The 26437-nt window shown below is 41.9% G+C and overlaps 1 protein-coding gene across 3 annotated transcripts in view; it reads left to right on the top strand.

Moving 5' to 3' along the window:
• The first annotated feature begins 1255 nt into the window (after window positions 1-1255).
• Window positions 1256-26437, top strand: part of pbx1a (pre-B-cell leukemia homeobox 1a) — a 50799-nt gene continuing 25617 nt past the window's right edge. For 2 of the 3 annotated variants that reach the window (XM_065469566.1, XM_065469567.1), the window contains exons 1-3: window positions 1256-1332; window positions 1477-1950; window positions 2759-2832. In XM_065469566.1, coding sequence (XP_065325638.1) covers window positions 1766-1950; window positions 2759-2832 — 259 coding nt within the window. In that variant the 5' untranslated portion in view covers window positions 1256-1332; window positions 1477-1765. Of the gene's footprint in view, window positions 1951-2758; window positions 2833-26437 lie in introns of all 3 variants that reach the window. The other variant, XM_063462271.1, reaches the window with a different exon arrangement.

Genomic DNA, 26437 nt, shown 5'->3' on the forward strand with positions numbered 1-26437 from the left:
AGGGCTTTATTTTTAATTAATCCAATTTTTAATTGGATTTAAAATGGAAATCCAATGACAGAAAGCTAGGCTAGTTCATTTGGTAGCAGCCTACGTTCTGGACTAACAAAATAACCTTTAGCAATATGAAGTGCGCAGGTACCAAGTTAAACTAATCATAACAGCAGGTGAGTGAAGCAGCTACCAGTAGGAATGAAGGATACCACTGACCAACACAGGAAAGGGTGGGAAATACTGAACTGCCTACATAGCAAAAGCCTGTAATGTCCACTAGCCCCCAGCGTTCAGCAAATCGCTTTTAATCTATTCTATACTTGAACAGTTGGGTGCTCTCCTTTTTTCTTTTATTTTCTTTTTTTCCAGTTTTGCATTAAAAAAATAATAACAAAATTTTTGTGGTACTCAAAGTCAGCTTCCTATTTAAAATCCATGTGAACCCTTTGAACTAACATCTCCCCCAGATTGTCCAAATATGATATCCGGTTTCGAAAAACAACCACAAAAACACAAATCTGGCCAAAATGCCAAACGTTAGGTCTCAAAAGTCCATCTCAATAAACTGAGGCAGTTTTAGATTATAAAAAAAAAAAAAGAATTTGGCCAGCAGTATTACTCCCCAACAGCTGTAAACTGATATGAAAAATGATCACATTTCTTTTTAATCAATTATCCAGATATTTTATGAGATTTATTTTCTGTTACTGGGTAACTGATGGTTGGAGTAATCTTTATTATATATAATATATTATAATATTATATAGCATTAGCTCTTATTGCTCTCACAAGTAGGCTGCTGTGTTGGACTCCAAAGGAAGAAGGCTGCTAGTTAGACCGCTTTCTGTTACGACTCTTGTGGTCCAATATTCCAACTCAAGACTTGTAAAACGCTTTCCACAAACTGCTCTATGCTCTAATAAATTCATCTTGATTTATTGTTCCTTTGACTGATTACACGGGTGTAAATATTCAGCAGGAAAATATATAGTCCGGATGACAGAGTGTCTTTTCCGAGCACCACCAATGCTGTCCTGTTGGGTCAGAGCTCCACTGCCACTCACAATTATTTATTAGGCTACATATGCACCCTCGATCCATCACTGTATTGCCACCCGGTCCGGTCACATCTCTTTATGTTTATTACAGTGTCCCACCTTCCCGAGGAAGATGATTGACGTTTTCGGAGAGGACCGAGGTGGGACTTGCGCGCTTCTTCTTCTCCAATCGTGGCTCGAGGGGCGGAGGCTTTTCATCCACACTCTGATTATGAGTCAGTTACCAGACATAAGCGAAACAATAACAGTTGGTGGTACTTTGTATCCAAAACCTTCAAAGGCAAGTTGAGTCTTTAGCGCGTTTTGGCGCATCAAGCTCTTGAGTATATCGGAGGTTTCATAAGAGGAGCACAACGCGCTCCACTTTTAATCACATTAGGAGCCTTTAATGTTCAATCCTGTTTTTTTTTTTCCTTCCCTACAGTAGCGGTGCAGGAGTGGCCAAAGCCTAAAGCAGCGATTCAGATCAGATTTCACCTAAACCAGCTGGGAGAGAGACCGAGAGAAAGCGAGAGAGAGGGTTTGTCAGTCTCCCTCCTCCCAAATCCAGAAAAGCTTACCAAGGAAAAAGGAGGAGTGGGCTGGGAGAGAGACACCGAGGAATCCAGAGGAATTTCCGAGGATATTTTCTCTTCTTTCTTCCCCCCCCCTTCCCCCTCTTGATATTAAAATTTTAAAAGTTGGAGTGGAGGCAGCAGGGACCGTGGTCAAGGATGGACGAACAGCCTCGGCTGATGCACTCCCACGGGGTAGGCATGGCCGGACACCCCGGCCTGGCGCAGCATATGCAGGATGGCACGGCAGGGACGGACGGAGAGGGAAGAAAGCAGGACATCGGAGACATATTACAGCAAATAATGACCATCACAGACCAAAGCTTAGACGAAGCACAGGCGAGGTGAGGCTTCACAAAACACTTTATTTATTCACGTGAAAACGGAAATATTTGGGATGGAGAGGGAGTGGGGGGGGGGGAGATCATAACATTGTGGTTCGGATCAAGACTGCCTCTAAATGAAAGCAATTACGCCCACTGAAGTGCCGTGACTGCGCGAAAGCGAAAGAAAGACCCTAAAAACTTGTCACGATTCGTGGTAAATTCTTTGCAAAAACTTTTCTGTCATTTTTTTAAGGTAATATATCGAAACTATAAATGATTGCGTGGCTATATGAGATTGACACAGGGGTGTGTTTTAGCTGTGGGGCACTGAGGCACCTCAGTCAAAGTGAGAGTCTTCTGCCTTGTTACAAAGGAGCTTACGTTGTAATCCTATGCTGTAATAACATGTTGCAGATCCCCTTCTATAGCCTGCACTATCAATAAAATATACATATAGCAAACATTTGAGGAATGTTGTAGTACCTGGGTGAATTTTATTGTGTGCTGCATAGGATAAATCTGTGTTTTCCAAAGATTTGAAGTCATGCATTGTGCATTTAAATTATTTTTAAAAGAATTATACCCACAAAGTATGGATTGATTTTTTTTTTAACAAATATAAATTTTTCCCATGCTTTGGCTCCTGTAAGTTTTATATATTTGCATGCTTTGAAGTACAATCAGCTGAGATATGTTGGGAAAATGTAACCTTTCGGGGATTTCAGCAAGTTCAGTTGTGTTGCCACTTGTTTGAATACTGATTTGGAAAGTGGTGTCCTGTCCCCCCATCCCTCCTTTGTTTTTGTTTTTGTTTTTGTTTTTTTAGAAAACATGCACTCAACTGCCACAGAATGAAACCGGCTCTCTTCAACGTCTTATGTGAAATAAAGGAGAAAACAGGTAAGGTCACTTTTATGGCCGGTTCCTTGTGTGTCAGCATCACTTGTTTTCTTTTCTCTCTTTTTTTGGTGTCTTCTTTTGATCGTTGAAGCATTTTTAAAGAAAAGCAGAGGTCACGGTTATCTAGACTTGACTCTCCCAAACCAGTAAATATGTATTTACATCATGTTTTCTTTCACAAACCTCACTGACACTGGATAGCTCGCTCTCATTGGACATTTGGGCCTCTTTGGGGCCGGCTTTCTTTCTTTCTTTCTTTCTTTCTTTCTTTCTTTCTTTCTTTCTTTCTCGCTCCTCTCTTGTCTGTTTTCCTTGGCCGAGTTTGATGGTGTTTGCTGAAGTGAGCTGTTTTACATGCAGAGACAGGTCAGGGGGATTTTCTGTTTATGTTCGCAGCCTGGGTCAAAGTCATGAAAAGGAATGTGTGAATTATTACTCTCTTAACAGCAGATTAAAAGGAGAGCTCCTCACATGATGAAAACCTGTGACTATTCTCTGAGGGATGTGGCAGAGCGCTGCTTTTGAAGGGGAGGAAATAAAACAAAAGATCCAATATAACCTTATCTGTGAACACAACTTTGAAGCTGTCTGAGATTATTGAGAGAGCCTTGTCACTTTGGCTGCTCGGTTGTGGCGTCGCAGCCATGCAGACAGCTGAGAATAAACACGGGGCTTGTGCTGTATGGAGGCAATGGTGTTTTCATTAATTTAACATGAACTGTTGTTCACTGAAGCTTCACTCTTATGAGTCAGAGTTTGGCACAGACCCCCCCCCCTCCAAAAAAAAAAAAAAAAGAAAATACAGAGAGAACGTGTAGACACTTGATTTTCGTCACATTTAAAACGTGAAGCCCATGAGGAAGAAGCTATAGCAGGCTGGGGCCCTGTTTCTAAATTGCAAGGCTTGGAAAAGTGAGAGAGTAATGCCTGGCTCTTTGTAAACTGTCTGGCGTCTCCCCGGGTTCAACCAGAGTTCGTTTCCAAAAAGAAGAACAAAGTGACTTGGACCTTTTCCTGGCTTTTCCCCCCTGCCTCTCCTCTCTTCCCACCGTTCTTGGCAACCAGGATTTCACAGGGCTTCTGACGAGAGAGGCTCCCCCCAGACTGCAAATTGCCCTCCCCTCCGCTTAGCACCAAGTTTGGAAAAGGAACATAATTCAATTCAATGTGGATTACATTTTCTCTCTCTCGCTCTCTCTTTTTTTTTAATGCATCGGATCAGTTATTTTTACTTAAAATGTGGCTGAGGAACATTTCTCCCAAACCACAAATCAGCGAGCTCTAAATAGCTACATTGTTTTGATGGCGACAGAACGACGTATAAAAAGTTAAGAATAACCTAAGCAATTTGTGAGGGAATCAAGAGTGAATGGCTGCCTCTCTGTGTCCTCCCTGTCTGCGTTTGAAGAGCTGAGCCGCGGCTCATCTTCGCCCATAGGAGGTTTGTGCAGACGAAACTGAAAATCCTTTCACTGCAGTGACAGAGAAAATGACTCAAACCTTCACCATGGCATTTACAGCCAAATGTGCTGAGTGCAGTGTATGCGAGCGGAGTACAGCCTGTAATTTGTCAGGCCTTTTTTATATTCTTTATAAAGAGTCAGCTTCTCCCTGCTTTTTACACTGTTGCAGTGAGAGTGTCTGCGAGAAGAAGAGCAAGCAGGGGGCGATGAGTACAGCAGCTCAGATTTGAAGCAACGCTTTCTCCTCGACCTTTAACTGAAGAGAGGAAGTGTTTTTTTTCCTTCTTCTTTACGTCATCTATAGGTGCTGCATGTTCACGTGTCTGTGTGTGTGTGTGTGTGTTTGTGTCTTGTACACGCCTCTTCTTTGTGGTGTGAGTGTTGACAGCAGCAATATGGGACATTACAGCAGTGAGGTGTCCATTGGCAAGCAGCTGACAAACAAGGCGGGAGCACATGCCAATAGCAGGCCTTAACTGATGACCTCACACACCCCCACTCCCTGTTTATTTGCGCAGGGGTCGTTCCCGTGTCACAGCTTTAGAGTATTTAGCAAGCTTAAACAAGCTCAGGTTCACACGCTGGCCGATGGAAAAGCAGCGACAGAGACTCGTGTTACGACTTACAGTCGTTCCTTTCGACGCCGGGGTTGTATGGCCCGTCTTTTGGCCCCTCTCGACTTTTTTCTTTTTTTAAACTATCATCATTGTTTCTGCAGTTCCTGAGAGCACTTAGAATTTGTTTTCCTGTGCTTGCTTCACATCCTGTGAAGAGAACTGGAGAGCGTCTTTGTTTGTGTGGAACCATTACGGCGAGACAAGCTGGCACGTACAGGTTGACTAAGTAAGAGAAGCCAGACACCAAGTCAGTGTTTCTGGGTGTCAGATTTCAGGCCTACGCTCTCCCTCTCTCACTCTGTCTATCTGTGGGCCTGCGACCGTTTCGTCAGGCCACTCTTGTCAGCAGCCTCACATTACTCCCATGCAGGCTCGGGTCAGATGGCGAGCTCCTGCATGACTAATGTGATCAGACGGATAATGCATTACACCGCTTGAACTTATCAAAGCTGGAGACCTGCTGAATCAGTCCATCCCGCTAAGTGCCACCCTCCGCTCTCAACCCCACCCATGCATGCGTCGCTAATTGGACATGTACACACAATTTAGATATTCACAGTGGTGTTGATCTGGTCACTTTGGAGGTGTCATGAACTCTCGGGCAAATGTTGTTCTTTCAGTGTCAAGAAGGCGGCTTTTGTTTTGATGGCTCAGGAGTACTCTTTGATAGTAGAGATGCACAGATCAAGCGGCCAGGCACAGATTTTCAGTGTTCTCAGCCCAGACCTGATTCGTTGCATGTGCAACTTGGGCACAATGGCACAGGCAAAAAGTGGCGTGTACACTTTGGGGGGACAATCAGAAAAACTTTAGTGAGAACAAACTTTAATCAGACACTTAAATCCCCCCCTCTTCACCCAGCTGAACATGGTTATTTTAAAGAAGCTAACAAAGGTAAAGTGGTTAAAGCTAATGAGCCTCGGTATGAGCAAAGGATAGTTACATTGGAGACGAGTAATAGAGAAAAAAGGGTTCAAGTCCTGTTATGTGGTGAATTTATAAACTTATTAGAAAATGATGTAAGGACTTGATTTTTGTCTTGCTATATAAATGTGTTGCACCTGCTTTTGTAAAATATGTCAGGTAAAGGTTGGTGCACAGCGACTTATTTTCAGGTTATTATTTGTACTTCATTTTGGTAGCATAACACTAACACAGTAGTTCATTAAGCGAGAAAAATCTGTAACTTATTGCAGTTTGAGGTAAACTTTAAAGTTTACTAATTTGTTTTGTTATGAAAATAATATTTTGCATTGCAGAAAAGCTGATTTTTGGTTTTATATGTTGTCAGTTATAGTTGTTAGAAACTATATGATAGTTTAACCAATAATACGGGCTGGACCAAATGGTCTCTAACAACCCAACAACTGGTGACTGCCAATGTGTAATTCAGATTATTTGGGATTGTTTTTGTTTTAAACTAAAAAAAAAAGACAAGGAAAGTCTAATGGATTGAAACAAAACAGCAAGACGAGGACACACTGCAACCTGTAAATGAGCAGGTGAGATGAGTAGCAACTGGTAGCATACTTAGCATTAGCTTGGTAATCATACCAATGAGAATCTCCATCAGCATCTCTGTGCAGGAAAAAGGAGGCACCAACTTGTGTTTACCAAGCTTTTAATTAAGGAAGCAGAGCGCTGAAAAACAAAAAAACAAAAACGTGTAATACTGAGCAGTAGATGACATATTTGTCCAATGCCATCACTGCAAAATCCAGATGTTTTGTTTTGTTTGATCAGCAGTTGAAAATATTCATTATTTACCATGAAAAACAGCAAAGCTTCTTAATGCAGTAGGTGAAGCCGACAAGAGTTGGCATTTTGCTTAAATAAATGAGTGAAACGAATAAGTGATCATATTTAGTAACATCAGTATAGCAGTAAATAGCAGTATTGAGCATCATGGATCATGACTTTGACTGTTCACTAATTACTAATCAAATAAGTGGTGTCAGAACTGCTTTGCTTGACTGAAATAAACCCAAAGGTGCACGGCGATAATGTCAAATTACCGTTTTCTGTAACGTTAGCGTTAAACACTGGCAGAGGTACTGGTTGGGCTCAATTCAGCCGTGGATAAACTGGTCACTATGGCTCCCAGTCCTGCAGTTTTTCAGTATTTAATTGACATGGCTGTCCATGATGAGTTCAGGGGTTAGTGTTGCCTCTCTTTGTTACCCTCCTCTCATCTCCAGTGACAGATGGAGGCATTAGTCTCCAATGTGGCGCTGTCCTGAAACTAATGGCTATGTCCTTGGTTTCCCCGCGCTAGCTGGGAGACTGTATATCTGTCCCCGACTTGGAAGTGCCGAAGCAGCAGTTTATCCCCCCATGTTTTAGTTTCCACGGAAATAAGGCTGAACAGGACTCTGCCTGTTCTCTCATAAATAACTTCAAATAAATAACTTCAAAATGTGTGCGAAGTTTTCCCGAGAAAAATATTGCCTGGCTTTGATTTATGCATTTATCGGAAAACTCTTCCTCTACTTACCAGAAATGTTCGTCTAAGTGAATAATAATAAACATGTAGTATATTTTTATAAGTATAGTCGCAGAGGGGATGTGCTGACTGTCAGTTTATCTTTGCTTTTGAAGTGAGTTATGGCATACGTAAATAGACCGGACTCCCTTTTATTCACTGGCATTTCCTCTATATTCATATTTATGCTCACTACATATTCACTTCAGGGGCAACAGCAAGTATTTTTGCTGTTTCCTGTCCTCTGATATAAACTCACTTGCAATTAGGACAGCTAATATATTATGCAAATGTTGACTGGCTTAATTGAGACATGTTAATCATGTTTTAAGAGGCTAATTACAGCCCTGTATATGTGAGGTGGGAGTTGTAATTAGCCGTGATAACAGATCTGGCTGTAGACTGGTCATATTCTGTGTGTCGATGTATGGGAAGGGTGTGTGTCTGTGTGTGAAAACGTATATAGGTATGTTGCTGGGCTTGTTCTATGTTTGCTTTCACTCCTTATTTTTACAGACCTCTCGCCCTCTTTAGCACACAAAAACAATGATAATGTGTGTTTACCTTTCCACTGCTTTTGTCCTCTTTACGTAGTCACAAGTTAAACTGGTGTCCACGTCTGTTTGCTTCACCTTCGCTGAAAGGACAAGAGGGACAGAAAGACGGAGCTATCGGCTCACCTATCCAAGAGAAATATGAATTCATTGCGTCTCTTTCTATAGTTTGTTTCCTGCACTTTTCAGTCTGGTTATCTGATGCAGCAGCGCTGACCATTCTGCACGCCGGGCTTTTATTTGAGACTGTGTTCTTAGTTTTCTGACAGAGATCATATTCAGATCCATTACGCTAAGAATGCCTTCCCACTTATCGAATATAAAATTGCTTTAGAGAGGAAATTTGCTCTATGGCAGAGTGGAGTTTCTTTTTTATCAGATGTTTGTCTCTAGAGCAGCTTTTAGTGTCTACAAAACAGCTCTGGTGACATTATTGCAACTGCAATTGCCTCAGCCATTGTTTTTCTTATTGGTGCTGTTTGGATTTGATTGGATTTTCCACAGTCTCATGGAATTGCTTCACGCACCGTGACTGGCAAACGCATATATCCTCATACTGTTGGCGTTGAAACACCTGCAGATCTTATTATTGATATGTTCATGGGGCTCTAACCATACACTCCTACCTTTGAATTATACTGTTTTTTTGGCCTTTTTTAAATACCTTTCATATATTTTCTTGTGCCAAAAAATGTAAGTTATAACTTATTCAGATTTTCTTGATGGAGGTGTGTTTTCCTGGCACCCTGCCACTAAAATGTAAGTGGCGTGTTGGCAGCATGCTGGGGTCGTACAAAGGACCCCCCTGACTTCGATGAACAGTCAAACATAAAATGGCAAGCACTCTTCCCTGGCTGACTTAGTAAAAATGACATAAATTAATACATGCTGCTTAAACAGGACCAAGATTAATGGTTGCCTTTCGCAGCGGCTTAGATCCACTGTCAGTCGCTGCTCGCTGCCCAGATGGAATCAACACCAATCAATGAGGCTGCCTGACTCTCACTAGATATCTGCTTAGGATGCTGAGTGGTTCACACACACACACACACACATTTAAATATGTACTGTACATCCACATACAGCTATTCGATGCGGTACTCTTGTGTCTCTCCTCAACATTTCTTCGGATAAACTCGTGGGCATATATTGTGTTACTTCCCATACAGTGTGACGTTCAATCAGGTGCCACAAAGTCAGATGGGGGAGAGCAGTGAGGCTGATGGCTCAGTAGTGATTGGATGTTTCAATTACTGATAGTAATGCCATGGTGTAGTGAGTCATGCAGTGCAGATAGCACCATTTATTTTAATCAGGACAGGGGAGAGATGGGTGTGGATGTGTCTCCCTCATTTCAGAGTTTCACATTTAGATGCAGGGGAGTGTGTGCTCTCTTTCTCTCTCTCTATCTTTCTCTCTCTTTATGTCACACACAAACACTCGCACCTAACCGTGCACACACGCACATGCTCAGGTGGATTGAGAGTGGAGGAGAGGTTGCCGTGGGTAACGCATAGCGACAAGGTACTCTCTCGGTGAGCTATTCTAATTTATGTTAATAAACCTCGCCTGTGCCGTGAGAGACAAAAGGGGCCACAGATGAGCCTTGGTAACCTCGGCACCTTCGCTGGAAGGAAAGGCACAGACAAAGAACAATGCAGACACACACACGCACACACACAGAAAAGCAGAGAAGAGATATTGAACTGTAGAGAAAGACACAAATACTGTGGCGGAGAGCGATGATAAATTTAGCCACACAAAGAGTTGTTTTTGTGGCTGCAAAATCAAACAGTCTCTTGCTGGCAATCTTCAGTGTGGTGTGCGGTATGTACTATTTCTGCGCGCGTGTCACAGTGTGTGTTGCAGGGGCAGAAACAGGCAGGCAGGCTGTCTCTGGGGATTGTTGCTGCTAATTCCGTGGGGCCTATAGAGACACGGGGTTCCTGCAGTTTTTGGATCACTTCCCTTGGCAAATGTGACACCACAGGTAGCATTTAGCACAGTGGGGCGAGAGCACGGATGTTAGCACAGGTCAGCACTTGGCCTAGCCACCTGGCAGTGTAAATACCATCTCTGAGAGTAAGATAAGGGCCCTTAAGCCTGCTTCTGAAGGAGGCAGGCAAAAAAGGGAAAGCTCAACATGCAGGAATTTTTTCAAAAAAGGGTGTTAGAGTGAAAGATGTTTTTCTTGTTAGAAAGAAATACATTAATGCCACTCGTGTCATATAAATTCTCGTTAAACTCAAATTACATTAGAAGCAGCGCCGATTTTCTCAATCGTCAGCAGGTTTGACTCAAAGTTTTATGTTAATCTGTTTTGTGTAGATATCGTTACTGGACTATTATATGTTTTCAATGTGAAAACTAACCAAACCAATTTCTGTTTGGTTAAATACGTACCCAATTTTCGCAGTAACAGCCATGAGGATTGATAATGCGGTGATGCCTCCTTGCTGCTTCCCTGTACAGTAAAAAATCTGTATCCCCTACCCAAAGAGTGAAAGCTGTGGATTTCCACTGTGCCTTCTGTCTGCCAGCTTGCCTTTGGCGATGTTAGTTCTGGACAGTTAACTCCTACTGAAATTATGTTAATTGCTGTCATTTTCTTTTTTCTACTTGAGCATAATCAGCAAATTATATACTTCTGTTCATTTATTACCGAGCCGCTCCTAACTGAGTTTTTACCCTTCAAAAGATTAAAAGTTAGGAGGTAGTTTGCTCTTATGATTTGTGTATATTTATGCGGGTTTATGGGTATTTTTATGCTATCAGCAATTTGTTATTTTCTGTATCAGTTTGTAATTGCATCAGCTGTTCTGGGCCATAAAAGTTGTCTTAATGCTCTGAATGTCAGGCTATCTAACGCTGCATAAGGTGTGAACGCTGTGCTAGTAACACCTGAGAAGTGCTTGTGCTGGAGCCTATCGAAACATAACTTGTGTAAGGTTTATATTGTTTTAATCTTTGTTTGACAGTTTGCCAGTGTGATGCTTTTGTGTTGTTTTGGCAATACTGCCACCCTGGATGCCATCATGCCGCAAGGTTGTTTTTGGCATTGTTACAAAAGTTTCAGGTGTTCACGCACTTAGTATGGAGGAACAAACATAAACATCTTATTCCTGCAGCTGGTGCAGGACTCCTAACTGGTACCAGAAAAAGAAAAGAATCACACCTGCACTGTCTTCTCTGCACCGTCTACCTGTTAAATACAGAACTGATTTGAAGATCCTTTTATTTGAATAGGTTGACACCTGGGTACATTTCAAATCTTCCCTGTCTCTGCTCTCCTTCTGGGTCTCTCATATCCTCAGAAGAACTGCCTTTTAACTGTTCCACCATCGTGGTTAGTGGGTAAGGCTGACTTTAAGTTGGAGCAGCAGCCCAAAATTGCTGGACAAGCTTTCCAATTACAATCAAAGGTTTGCTCTTTGTTGGTGCTTTTAAGATGAAGACTTGCTGGCTTTTAAAGGTCTTTTGTAGTTTTTATTGTCCTTTAGTGGTTTTAGTATTTTAGCACTGATGATCACAGTGTATGTATGTTCCCTAACTCCTCCTAGATGCAATTATTCTGGATAAAACGAAGGATATAAACTATATACTTATAGTTTACGACATACGATATATATACATACATACATATATATATATATATATATATATATGTGTATATATTGTTTAGGAAATATTTAAAACCATAAACATTCAAATCCTTGCAAATATATTATGTGTAATAGCTAATCTCAAAATGAAAGGTGACATAACGTGTATGTTAAATTTATGAAACTTAGTATATAAACTACCTTGGTTACTAGGATTATTGACATTTGTATAACTTCTGGGAGACATTTAAAATGCTTTTTTAAACATTCAAATCCTTACAAATTATATATGTAGTAGCTGATCTCAAAATGAAAGGTGACATGGCATGTACACCCCCATTTAACCGGTACAACTTTACATTGTACCTGCCTGAAACAGGTATCTGTTGTAACGAGTCTCAATGGGAATACCTGTATAAATAAAAGCTAAATGAAAATTTTGAAAGAAATTACAGGAACATTACATATACGTGTACTTTATTGATATTGTGGGTACTTTACATGTGCACGCTGTTGACATTACATGAGCTTGTTGACTTTGTGTGTATGCGTATGTATATTATGTTGACGTTACACTACGTTGTTGGCGTTATGTGTACATTACGTGTATGCTCTTTGTATTTTGCTCAACATTTTTCAGTACAGTGGCACTTTGGGGTCACTGGAATATGTTGTTATGAATATGTGTAAATAAGTGTTCATCAAACACTGAAACTGTGCATCTCATACAATAAAAAGTGTAGCTTGCAAAAAGAAAAATACCTGTATGTATTTATTATTCATTTGTTTGGTGTTTGTGAACAGCCGTTTGTTGCTGTCTCTCTATGAAGATAAAAAGAATGACATGACAAATTAACTTGCACATCTGTGTTTTCAAATATCTGTGCGAATAAACGTCACAGGCCGTAAAGCTAGCAAAAACCCCCAGTATAAGTCTAATTACCACTTAAGTTGCCTTATAGGTACGGTTAGGCCTGAAGGTTAGGGGTAGATGCTCTGATGTCACTCTCTGGGCATAGTCAGCTTGACTTCATTTGAAGAATTATAGGAATCTTCCCATTGTGTGCATAATTAATTACTCGTATTTTCATGTCTAGGTTTATGGACTACCTTTTCGAAATCCCTCACTTTCTATGTGCACACATACACACAGGCATGGCCTCTGCTGTTGTGTGAAGTCTCCCTTACAGGAAGGCAAACTGTGTTAGTTTAACCTAACAAGACCTCTCGTTTTTACGTTAAACTAGGTCACGTGACACAAAGACAAGTAATATTAGACATGCATTTATTACCACTTCATTGAATAAGTTTCAGTGAGTGAGCATACATGGATAATTTATTTTCAAACTTCCCCGAGGCAGACCACATGACAGTATGTGCAGGTTCCCCCACGCCATGTTGTAAAAGGAGGATTTTAGTGCTTTCTCGCCGATGCTTTCACGAGTCGTTCACAAGATATGAAGCGACGACCCTGTGACTCCGCACATGCCTCTCACGCCTTGAGGGGAGCAGCTCTTCTTCTATTATTTTTTATTTGGCTTTGCCGCCACCACCTTGCAGCCTGTTTTATTGGATTTTATTGATGTCCTTCAGCACCATGTTTAGCAGTCTCCTCCCCTAAACACATAAAATTCCTTTATGTTCCTATTACTTGAGTTTATGAAGAGCGTCTTCTCCCACCTCCCTCCCGATAAGATCATATTGATAGATTGATATTGGGAGAGCTGTAGTGTGATAAAGGCGTGGGGGTTAAGAGCTTCTTGGATAGTTTAACCTTGATAAAACAGTTGTTTCAGTGAGGCTGATTTTGCCCCATCCGTCTTCATCCGTCAGGGCCCCGCTGAAGTATGCAAATGAAGGCAGTAGAGGGAAGCGCCGTGTGCGGTTAAATGGGGCGTTGCGAATGTGCGGTGTACCGCGCAGACGGGGTGATACTACTTACTGTCCAAATTTAGTGTGTCTCTTCTGAAACACCCCACCCCCTTCCTTTTTTTTTTTGTCTGCATTTCGAGAATATATACACCCTGAGAGCTACTGTGGCCTCTCGTAAAATGATTGCAGCTGTGACAGAAGCAAATCACTTGGCCCTTTTTTTTTAACGTTTTTTAAAATATATGTTATTATAGATTTTAGTGTTTTTGAGCAGCACGTTAGCCCTTTATTTGTGACTCGTACCTGCATTTACACGTTGCAGCGGGTTTTACTGCATGCTCCAGCCATACATTTTTAGAGTATGGCTGTTTACCGTGGTAATTAGTGAGTCTGGAGGTGTAAGGGTAATGATCTTTGTGATAATAACTGTTTATGCCTTAACACTGCTCTCCATTCACAGTTTATGTTGCTCAGGCAGCTTCATTTGCCTGATTAGTTTTGTACCTACTCAGCAGCATTAGGGATGGGGTTTTTTTTGTGTGTGTGTGCGTGTGTTTGATTCTCTCATTTATCTCGCGTGTCGGCATATTGATCGATTCCCCTGCTCACTCATTATTTTGTTCTGTTCTTCACAACTAATTTTCAGAAAGGGGGGCCAGCGCCGAGGCCACAAACAGATACCGTGTCTCCTCGTTGCTGTCTGACTAGCCACCACACGCATAAAGCTGTCAATCAGGAGCTCTCCTGCCTGCCCTTTGTTATGGAACGCCAGCTCTGTGGGTGGGTCCTCTGGGTGATAGATGGCTTTGAGAGCCTATCGGACTGCAAGAAGCATCCATCTCTGTCTGGAGCCTGTTAAACAAGCTTGGGAAAGCAGCCATGTAGTCCTAACCACCACTGGCCTCCACTAAAAAACCCCATTAACATTAATGAAGGATAGCTTTAAAAGTTCTCCAGTAATAGGCTTGAATTGGATTTATGAGTCAGATAGTTTGCCAGAGAGTACGTCATGAAAAATGTCGCTGCTAGATAAATGGAAATGAGTGTTTGAAAGGTCTCGGGACACTGTTTCAGCGAGGATTTCAGCTCAGCTTTGAAACTTTTTTTTTCCTCTCACCCCTCAATCATTTTCCCCTCCAGCTCTAAAATCAAGCTGCAGCTTCGGTGGCTGTGAGGGAAAGCGAGGTGTTTGATGTTTTAAGTCACTGCAGAGATAAAGCTGCTCGTCTTACACTCAGTGCCTCTGCTTCTAGTGGGGGGAAAAAATAAGTTCTTAATACTTTTTTTAAAGGCCTTTCATCCCAGGTGGCACTGGCCATTTCAATATCTTGCAACTACCACTTTACCTGTCTGCAAGGTCCCTATAGATGGCTGATGTGAAACTGCCATTAGCCAGCCAATTCCTCAGCCACAGATTACTGTGCCAGTACGTGGTAATCACAATGTTGAAAAGGTCTGATTGCACTCCATCCAACCTACAAAGTGTGGCGTAAATGGGTTTTTCGAAGGTCTGCAGTCGGTTGTTGGTATGTCATCATAGTGCATTAGGACTGTCAGAGGCAAAATAGCAGTTTTTGAAACCTCTTTCATTTTGTGTGAATGTTAACAGGATGCAGAAATACACTCAGAAGCAACCAGGCAAACAGGGTCCTCAGTGAGATGGTTCAGTGCAAGTGCCCGATGTACGAGCTGAACCATGAACTTGTTCCACTGGAAATAGATGTATTTGAGGTCTTTCTAATTTTCCGGAGCTCCCCACTCTCTCGGTTTCTCCCTCTTTCTGTCTTTGTTTCTTCTCCCATCTTCTGGCTGGCGTGCTCTCTGCTAACCTCGGATATCATTAGCGTCAGAGGGAGGTTGAGGGGAGAGACGGGTTGCTATTCTTAATGAATTCCGCTATGTCTTTGCACTCCCCCACCTAGTTAACCCTGCCCACCGCCCCATCGTCATCGCCCCCGCCCTCCCCCAGCTCAAGGTGTCAAATTAGAGCAGCTGGAAAAGGGGAGAACAAGGAGATGAGCAAGGTACATCTTACCCCAGCTCATTTCCTCACTCTCCTTCAAATCACCTCATACAACATGATATTCATGAAAAGTATCCGTGTAACAACTGGAGAAATGGTTGGATATACTACACATATTCTCTTTAATTATTAAGAAGCTGGTGTTGGGATTGATGCTACTCATGCACTGGTGTGCAGTTAAAGTAAAATAAGTAAAATAACACAAAAGTATGAAATGACATTTTTGTAAAAGCAGGCAAGTGTTTAAAGAGTCGAAAACAACTACATTCGGCAAAATGACCTGATGAAGAGGTGGCCAAAGGAAGAATCCAATAAGCTTGGATATTTACTTTATAAATACATCACACCAGTGACTTGTTGATTGGGGCTTCGATGCTGTTAGGAGGTCCCTGAGGGCTGACTTTAAACTACTAATGGACAATTGGCTTTGACGTCTCAGTAGCACAAAAAAAGGGGGCCATGTGTTTGCAGGGGGGTGAGTGTTTAGGGGTTGGAGGTATTTACATGAGCAATAAAAGGTCTTTCCAGAATGTGAGCTTGTTATCCAGTTGCAGTAATTATTATTGTTAATTGATATTTGCTGCTCAAGTATCCTCTCATTTGTGTATGCGTGCTATCATTTATTATTTTTGTATAAACGTTTATGATGTTTGATGAGAGTATTGGCCTTGGATAAGGTCTGCCCTTCAAGCATTTGAATACGTTACGTTACGGGATCATTAGCATTAGTGTAATTTCAGTGCTGTTTCTGGTCAAGGTGCAGGTGATTTCATTTTTTTATGAGGCCTGTAATGAAGAAGCGTGTCCTTGTTGCATATTTCAGTGACTTGTGAATATTTTTCCTTTTTTTTTTTCTAAACATCTCAGATTGCTTCATGGCAGCTTTTTTTTCTGAGAGGCAAAACTTGAAGGACATGTGTTACACAGTATTTGTGCTGTAAATACTTCAGTTTCTAAAATCCTGAATACAGAGTAAACAGTGAAGGTGTCAAATTGCTGACATGCAGTGCAGCAAGAGCATGGTTTCAAAACTCGAGTGACATACAGTAGATGTGCCAGCGATCCATCCACCTATCCATCCATTTCCTTTCCTGCTTATCCAATTCAGAGGCGTGGGAAGGGGGGATGGGTGGGCTGCAGCCTGTCTCGGATGTCACTGGGAGAGAGGCAGTACACCGCAGACAGGTTGCCATTTAAAGAAAGAATTCAGTGATTGTCTAATTATTTGTGACCTGTATTTAAATACAACATCTCAAATGCTGAAATTGAGCCATTTTATGTAATTTTTTAAATTAGTGTTCAGTTTGAATTTTACATAAGTACCACAGTTCAAAAGTGAACATCCGTGGTGATGATAACACAAGTGCATTAGTGCAGATGGTGAAGGCATTATTAATACTGACTTACATAAATATGGGTTTGGAGCAGGGAAGGTGTTGCTTATATCATCAAGACAATGCCAATTAACATAGTCCACAGTGGTAAACATGTTTACTGTCCTGTGTTGTGGGGCATTCCCAGTGTTTTGGGAATGGGGTTGTATCTCAGAGTAGTAATTTAATATTCTCTTTGCTATGCATCCGAACACTGTTCCAACTCACACCTTTAAATTTAGTTCAAGATCTTAAAGTTTCCAAAAAATGCAAAAAAAAAAAAAATCCCTGAAAAACTACGTCATGATGATAAAATTCAGACTTTGACGTAGCCGTAAAAAAGAGGGCCTCGGTAAGGAGCTGAAACAAAATCAAAGAGTAACATAAGATTGTTCACCGGCGCTGAAAGGCTGTTATTTGTTTAAGCCCTACTTTCAGCAGATGTAAGTACATGAAGTTGTAGCATATAGCAACCAAAGAGCTCTGCTGAAGTGCATCAGTTTGATGTTACAGCTGCTGCGTTTGGCCAGTTATGCTCAGGATTGAGAAGATCACACACCAGCTGTTAAAAGAAAAAGCACACAGATGTAAGCTCCGTCACCGGTAGCAGTTTTTAATGATGTCAGACTGTTTCAGGGTGGATTTTTTTCCTGTGAGCCCAAGCAGAGCTGTTGTCTACTTCACCCCGGCATTAGTGTTTGATAGTCCTGACTCAACAGAGACTCGGCATCCCCCCGTGGCTGTGCTTACTCACTCCTGAGCCCAGTGTTTAGTTTTCCTTGGCAGACCCGGGCCACAGCTCATTAGACTAAGAGAATGTGCTTGCCTTAATTAATGACATGTAAATATCCTTGAATTGGCCACATTTGCATATTAAGAGAGATTTGTGGAATCTGTGGAGTAATATATTTTAATTAGGGATTAATTAAAAATAATGGGAATTTCATTTCGCCTGGCAGGTTGTGTTTGGTGTGAAGCGTGCGTCGGGGCCCAATCTTTGAACGCAGAGGCAGCTACCAACATGTGAAGGAAGCTCTCTGCTCTTTCACCCGCTATCTGTGCTGCATACAAAAAAATTTTCTCTAACACACACACACACACAAACACACACACACACTGGCATCACATTCCTTGAGATGCCAGAGTCTTCCCAGGGGGTCTCCACAAAGCGCTGTAGCTTTGAAAAGCGGGTGAGGAGGAGGCGATTCCAGCTTGAACACCCACAATATGTTTTTGGGGATGGTCCCAGTTTGGCTCAATTTCATCTCCTCTCATCTTTCTGTATCTGTATTTTTTTCCCCCTGTATAGTTGGGGAACGGCTCTCAGACACGGAACACTAGTTATGTTGGCAATTATGTTAATGGAATGCCATTAGGCCATGATTGTGTATGAGCGAATGGGGAGAGAGGGCACGTTTTCGAGACCGACCTCAACTTCTGCTTTGATCCATTTTTAAGAGACTCTTTGCTATAACACTTTCTAACATATACTCCAGTTTTTATTCCCCCCCCCCTCACAGATCAGCAGACATTTTGACCGTCATGTCAGGGATTGTTTCATTTCAGGCTATTTGCTCTGGGTAATGATGTACTCAGTGTGTTTCTTCTTTCCTCTGACAGCTGTGAAAATAAATCTGAATAGAGACAAAGAAACCATCTGTCATCAGCATTACTAATGGCACTGATAGCACGGCCACTATCAACCGCATCTCCTAGGTGGAAATCATCCCCATTACCAAGCATCAAAGCTGCTTCCTGCTTCCTGATGCTCCTTGCAGCAGTATCGCGCACAAACATACACTTCACGACTTCGGCTCGTTTTTAAAAGAGGGGTTTTCAACGATTTCCGACGCTCTCGGTCATTTTTGCGAAGAAGAAGAGGAACGCAGTAAACGTCTGTTTTTCTTCAGGCGCCGCTTAAAGCGGACGGCTCCTTTGGCATTTGTGATGTGTCGTCAGCGTGCTGATGTTATTGATCCAGGACCTTCCGAATTCATTAGGAGATCCAGCCCTACAGTGCCGCATCTTTATTTATGTTGCTGCCCCCTCCCTGGCCTGCCTCTCTCTCTTTCTCTCTCCGCCTCACTCCCTGTCTGCCTTCCTCTTTCATCCTCCATGCATTATTCTTTTATTATTCTTTTACAGCTGCCTTATCGCCCGCATTTTGGTGAGGATAAGACCTGTCATCTTTGGGTCTTGTCTGGGGAGATGATGGGAGACTTCAAGGGGAAGGAGGAGGTGGACTGGGGGCAGGAGGAGGAGGAGGAGGCGGAGGGTGGGTGTAAAGAATGCTCTCTGTCCCCTTTTTTCATCATCCGACATGGACCTCTCTCTCTCTCTCTCTCTTTTTATTTCTCCTCTCCCTCTCTCTCTCGCTCTCTCTCACTTTCGCCGTCTCTCTTTGTAATGAGAATCTCTCTCTAATTGAGGTAGCTGCAGCGAGCTGGCCGAGGGTTAGATTGTGATACTGGCTACGTGACCGTTATGCTGATAGAGGTGGCAGATCAATAATTTAGGCCCTGACCTTAATGGTGGTGTTAAAATGCTCATTCCTCTGGAGTCTGGAGGCCTTAAAGGTGCAGGAGTTGGATAAAGGCACAGGAGCTCGTTGGATGTGGAGGTGGGAGCGGGGGGATGGTGGGAAAAGCAGATAAGAGGAGAGGTGGAGAAAGACAGAGAGGGAGAGTGCATTTGCAGTCAGCCCCTCAGTCTGTGAAAGGAAGGGATCATGAGTGATGTTTCTCCTGCCTTTACATTCAGACACTTACATTGTCACCAACATTCATCCTCTTAGTATCCATATGAATGCCATAAGCTTTTTTTTTTTTCTTCTCCTCTCTCTCTCTTTCTATCTCTCGCATGTATTTGGTATCCGGTTGTAATCCGTTTTCATAAGAAATCCTCCACCCATTCTCACTGATGCACTGAATGCATCACCAGACACCAGAAGTGAACAAAGACTGCGGTAACGAGTGGGTTTAATCTGGTTCTGGGCTTGTCTTGTGCTTCGTAGCTTAAGGCCATGCTCATTGAGGATTCGGACAGCCATCGATTTGATTCTGAGGGACATTAACGTCACAGCCTCATGCGTCTCTCTCTCTCTCCCTCTCCCTCTTTCTCTCTCTGAATCTCTAAGACTCGTTCCCTGCTGGCAGGATGCGACCATCCCCAGCTCTCCCCTGCTCTTCCTCACCCACCCAGTCACCCTTAGGGGATGATATATTAGATATAACCAATTCAATTTTATGCAGCCAGGACAGACGCCCCGGGGACATAAACACACACATTTTTAATACACTCCTCACCAGGAAGCCCAATGCGCCAGAGCCTGCGGCTGCCCTGGGTCTCCTCTCACACTCAATTATTAATGTAATGGCCGTAGTGGCTTAATTAAATAATAAAGACAAGCTCGCTGCAAAGGAATGGGCCAAGGACGGCGGGAGAAGAGGCAGATTCTGTAAATGTGTGTTATTGACATGTGTGAGATTGTGTTTCTTTGATGGCAGATGTGCTTTATTATCATCAAGTGCACATTTTTGGTTAAGACCCGTTGTCTCGTTGACGGGCTGCTTGCCATCCGAAATGACTTGTGACGGTGGTTGGTTTTGTAATATTTTCTCCAGAAAGCCTTCTCTTCAAAATAAATCATTTGAGCGAGAGAGAGAGGGAGAGGTGTAGACTTTTGATTCAAGTATCCGATCCGCTCATAAATCAATTGTCGCGAGAGTCAGGTCAAATAGGGGCTCGTGATACCTCAACTACATAAAAAGACTGATTTCCTCAGATTATGGATTCCTGCCACCTCAAGGGCAAGCCAGAGGAAGCTCTCTGTCTCCAATGTGATGAAATGTGGCGTTATCTTTTACTTTGTTTCATTAGATTCACTGGAGATTACACACTCTATCCTCAAACACGCGATTTTCCAGCTTTCTAAGATGAGACATCTCCTGGCCTCGGGGCAAGAAATATATTTCCGAGCTGCCGTCCCCCCAGCCCGTTTCTTGGGGTTCGTGGGCTGTTTTAACTTGCAATTAATTATTCAAATTCATTTTGAAATGCAGGGTTACATTTTGAGTGGCTTGTTCAAAAGGCAAAAGCAGTTTTTTTTCCCTCCCCCCCCCAACTAATGGCAAGTAAGCCCCCGCCATTAGATTGAAAAATAGGCCCATTGTGTGTGTTGACTTGGTGGCGTACTGCGATGAAGGATTGCGACAAACTGGAGTGTTTAAATCGGCGAATTGAAATTAATGCCCTCTCAAAGCCAGGCTTGCTGACGATACATTAAAGCTAATACTCCAGTGAGGTCGAGCAAATGTTTGTTTATATACATGAAATACGCTTGGAGAGAATGAAATGATTGGATTTTGCCCAAGTAAACACTTATATTAAAGAGAGAGACAAAAGAAACAAATTGTAATGCAATGAGGTGTGGGTGCCTTCTATGTTTATTGTTTCTCCTCTGTTTTTGAGTAGACTAATCTCTTCTGACGTGTTTCATTTATGGCTGGTGTTTTCCCCCCCAGTTGTTCCCTTTCCTTCTTCCCTTCCTTGCTTCCTTCTTTTTTTTCTTTAAACCTCATCCTTAAAGCACCTCCCTCTATTTTGGTCTGCTGACACATTGAGACACTTTCAAAGGTCATGCCTGGAGTTTTGTCTTGTCGCATCACTTATTCAGGCTGCTTTTTATTTATTCATGCCACTTTTTGATTTTAATAATTTAACGCAGCGAGATGTTTATTTCACATGCCGATAAAGTGCTCGCGAAGAACGTCCACGTCTCGGAAAACGTGGTTTTATGTGGCTTCTTTGTGCGACGCCGACGATCTTCCATGCAAAAAAGCGCGAGCTGTTGCTGTCAGTGGGAGCTGTAATGTGTATCGACTGAAATTACCCCCTCGCTTCCACTGCGGCCAGAAGACCTCTTAGATGGCGAGTGAAGAGGCCGAGTGTATAAGAGCCTCTTTTTTTGTACTTTTCCTTTTCCTTTAGAATTTACTGCCAGCGGCTGAGAGTGGTATTTATTTTCCTCAGACTCTGCTCTGCTATCCTGGAGTTGGCAGAGTGATTTTGTAGAATAGAAACATTATAGACTGTTAGTGTCAAAGTGTTAAATGTGATGTATAGAGCTGGGGGTTTCAGTGGGAGGAGGAGGGGGGCGACGGGGTTGAGGAGGAGGCGGTAAGGAGGTGAGCACTGCCAGCCATGACTGGAGCAAGGTGCTCATGGGAGAGAGGAGCCATCCACCATGTGAGGGATGGCAGGGTAATGTGGCGGGAGGTAATGGCTTTTCTCAGTCCGCTGAAACAGAGGGGAGATCATTAGGGGTTGCTGTGCCGCACAGCGCAGTCCGTTTACCCCGACTCTGCCAGCGCCTCCTGTCAGAGCAGGGGTGTGGAGATACTCATTGTATTTGTCTGTCTGCTTTTGTGTGGCACTGGCAGCGTTGCTCCGCAGAGGCTCGAGTGTTTGATTATTATTTTGGGCCTTTTCTACCAGGATGGATAGACGCTGACACTTTGGCTTACAGCTGCACTCAGATATTTTCTTACCAAATGCTTCTGCAGCTGTGAAATCGAATCGGCGAGCTAGCCCAGACCTGATGACAAAAACAAAACTCTTTTTCTCCTTCGCTTAAATGAGTATTACTTTACCGAATGTCATTCAGTTATTAGGAGAAAGCAGGGTTGAAAAAACCTTTGGGTTCATAAGATTTATTTGTTCAAGGAGCCGTTTGAAAATATCAAAAGAGGAAGCCGCTGATTTTATTTGTTACGAGCCGCAACACATGTTTTTGTTGTTAAAAAGCTAAAGTCACAGTCAAAAGAGAAAGAAAAAAGACTTCAGACAGAGATGGTCTGAAAAGCTCATAGACAAAAAAAAGGCCTTCAGATCTCAGAATGATTGTCTGTGGCAAATGAAGGTAACCCCTTCTGTTTTCTTTGAGCTCATCATCCTCTTTGGACTGTGTTTGTTTACAGTGGCTGACATTTATGTCTCACCAGGTATGTTGAAACAAGCGAAACTGCCTCCAGACTGAGCATCTTATTTTATAAGAGCCAGCATTTCAAGCTGTGCCGCTGAATATTTGTGAATGCGTCTGCATATGTACAGTGTGAGTGTGATCGCCCGACTTTAATTGTGGGAAAAGAAAGTGATGACATAGAGCCGCGTTCGAAATAAAGGTGTGCTTTGTGAATCAGCGAGAAGTTCTCAAAACCGGTTAACAGCACTTGGAACTGTCGGTCGATTTTTGCCCCGGTGAGCCTCCAGCCCGGCGTGACAGAGAAGATTGGACGTCATTAAGGTCTACACTCTTCCCTCTGTCTGGGGGTGTGAAATGGGCTCTGCTGCTGCCAAAAGCGTGCACCGTTATTGTGTATCTCCATCATTCATGGTGAAATCTCACAAAAGAGGAGGGCTTGCAGCGCAGGCGACCAGAGCTGCAGATGGTGTCATTTACCTGCCCTGCATCAGTTTTCCAGATGTTTTTTTTGTGTCGCTGTTTATACGCCCTTCTGTGCTGGCTGAAGGTTGGTGGATAAGTCACATTCCTAACGAGAAGATTCTCCTCATGTCGAGACTCATTCGCGCGTTATGAGAAAAAAAAAAGAAGCCTCAAAGAAATATGATCGCTCCTGTAAAATGGACCAATTACTCCCCATTGACAACCTTCAAAGCTCACTTTTATTGGCCGATTCAGCCAAATAAAAGTTTATTGCACGAGCTGAACGGGACGCCATCATTTTTGCATAGCTTTTCCAAGCCCAGCTTTTATATGATCCCCGTTATTACACCTCTGTGACATTTAAACTTTATTGAACAAGACTTTAAAATCTGTAGGCAGTATATAAAAGAATGAGGAATTTATCTCTTTCAGATGGGAGGAACCCCCCCTCCAAACTGCTAAGCGCTGACTGAAACAGACACACAATTTTTTTGTATGTTTTTGAATTGATAGCTTTATTTTTATTCTAATATCTAAACCACTGCAACAAGCTGTTATTTTACCTTCAAAATATTTTCTCGATTTTAAGAATTAAATTTTACACAATAGTTAAAAGTCTCCATCATAACTGCTTTTATCAGTCACCCAAGGTGCCATCATCACATTATTACTGTCTGCTATTCATTTTCTTTTAAGCTATACAATATAGACAAAGGATGAAAAGTGAAAAAAGCATAAAATGACATGTTTAAATACATTTTTAAGATCACTTCATTGTTGATGAGCATTTGGTTGATTGATACTTTGCAGAGAGACAAGACATATGCAGCAAATGGCCCAGACAGACAGGAACTGAACCAGGAACTCACTGTTAAGGTGTGTTTGCATATGTTCTTATGTTTTGTTTTGTTTTGCCCAAAAAACAGCTGTATACCAAAGATAGCATACAATTACAAAAAAAATGAATTATCACTGTTTGTCACAATCATCTAATAGATTAATCTACCAGCTGTCTGATCTAAAATACCTAAAACGTTGAGCCAATTTAAACTCTCTAAGGTTCATTTGTAGGCTCTTTTTTTTGACGACAAATGCGATCTTACATCTGAGAATAAATATATTTCCAAGACAGCCAGACGGAGAGAAAGTAAAGCGGAGAAGGGAAAGGCACTGGAAGAAAGGTCCTGCCCCCCTCCTCTATGTAATTAAAAGGGGGTGTCTGTCAGGGGCTGCTGCTGCTTTGTGTGGCCCCATATGTTTGGGCGCTGATACAGGGAGGATTATTCTGTTTGGAAGCCTGATAACAGCCTGTTTATAACCTTGGCACAGGCTGTAGCCTAATCTGGCAGCACCCCCTCCCCTCTCCTCTCCTCTCCTCCCCACCTCCACCTCCCTCCCACCCCCAAATATTCACAGAAAAACCATACTGGCTGTTTTTTCCCTTTTTTTTTCTTCTTCCACCTGGGGGAAACAGTCATGACCCAAAAATCTTTCATATGCACGTTCAGCTCTCCTCAGCCTGAATATTATGTGAGATGTTGATATTTAACAATTTCAGAATGGCTCCATTAATCCAGCCTGTTTTGATATTTCGACTGATCATCTATCACCGCACGCTCAACGTGGAGGATAAATAATATTTCCTCTCCTGAATTTTTACTTCCCTTCTTCTTTCAAGGTTTTATTTAATTGAGCCGTACCGATTTTTCGGTTCGTCTTTCCTTTTCCAGACGTCAGAGCTGCTATTGTTGGAAACTTTCTTTCTTTCTTTCTTTTTTTAAATCTGCAGGCTGATTAGTCCAGTCTTTTGTTCTCAGACTATATTGTCATCGCGCTGCCTTTCACATGTCTGAGTTTGTCATGATTTCAATTCTGCTTCTGAAAACTGCTTTGTGATTTTTTAAAGTCCTTTGTGCTTTCAGAATAACAGCCCCAAATTGTTTCTTTTGCGTGCCTATTATGCCTTTCCTTGACTAATTGCTACATGATTGACTTTATGAAATTAAATGAACGCTCCTGTAGTCGCCCACTATGGAGGCCATATTCTTACAGTAAGAAATAATTTCTGCTAGTGTGCGCTTTAATATAATTTTATTAATATGACTTTAGGCAGTGGCTTTTTCTTAATGTGAGATGACACTGGTGGAAAGAAACCGAAGTACTCCACTAATGTTCTTACATTTCACACCTAAAATACGACAAGTAGAGTTGTCAAGATAACTGTAACGACATTAATAGTGATGTTCAAAAACTAAATGTCAATCCCATTTCAATCATGAGGATTAGAGCGCATGAAAAAACAAAAATGGGTCATGACTTTTTATAGAATGCTGAGACAAAGAATCAGAATTCTGATTTTAATGTCAGCAGTCAGAGATTTTTAATACTAATGGAAAAAGTTAGAAATGTAACTTCAGTTTTGGAATTTTGATGACAAAACAGAGTAAGTTAGAATAAATTCTGATTTATTAAAAATCGGAACTCTGAGAAAAAGTCTGAATTCTGACTTCAGCTTTAGAACGCTGAGAAAATAAGTTATTCTGAAACAAATCGTAGGATTCTGAGAAAAAGTAAGTCAGAATGTCCAAAACCTGACACCAGCCGTACAATTCCAAAGTTACTCTGACACAAATGTCAGAATTCTGAGATTCTGACTGTAGCCTTGAAATTAACATTAAATATCATTGAATTCCGACATTAAATGATAACAATAAAATTGGAATTTAGAGGGAAAAATGAGAATTCTGACTTAACTGTCCAAACGCTGACTTCAGTGTTAAAAATCCAAAGTTATTCTGAAACAAATGTTGGAATTCTGAGGTTGAGGTCAGAATTATTTCTGTAATATTGCACATAAGATTAGTCTGAGCACCTCCTTGCATTTGTTAAATTAATTTGCCACAACAACACACAGGAAAACCAGTTGGTTTGGTTAGTTTTATTATTGCAATTTTTTATAATGATAATCATAAAGTGACAGCCTGGGTGATATGTATTAACATGTGACCCAGATCAAGTATTTTCAGGGCTATAGCCAGTATTTGTTATACTTTAAATACTACCACCTATATTTCCATAGAGATATTAAGTATTGTTTTTCTTCATTGTTTTATTTGTAACAGACTGCTTTTTAGACTTTTGCTTAGGTGCATAAGCGAATGACGTGACTACTTC

Source organism: Pelmatolapia mariae, linkage group LG18 (assembly GCF_036321145.2).
Source record: "Pelmatolapia mariae isolate MD_Pm_ZW linkage group LG18, Pm_UMD_F_2, whole genome shotgun sequence".
NCBI classification, from domain to species: domain Eukaryota; kingdom Metazoa; phylum Chordata; class Actinopteri; order Cichliformes; family Cichlidae; genus Pelmatolapia; species Pelmatolapia mariae.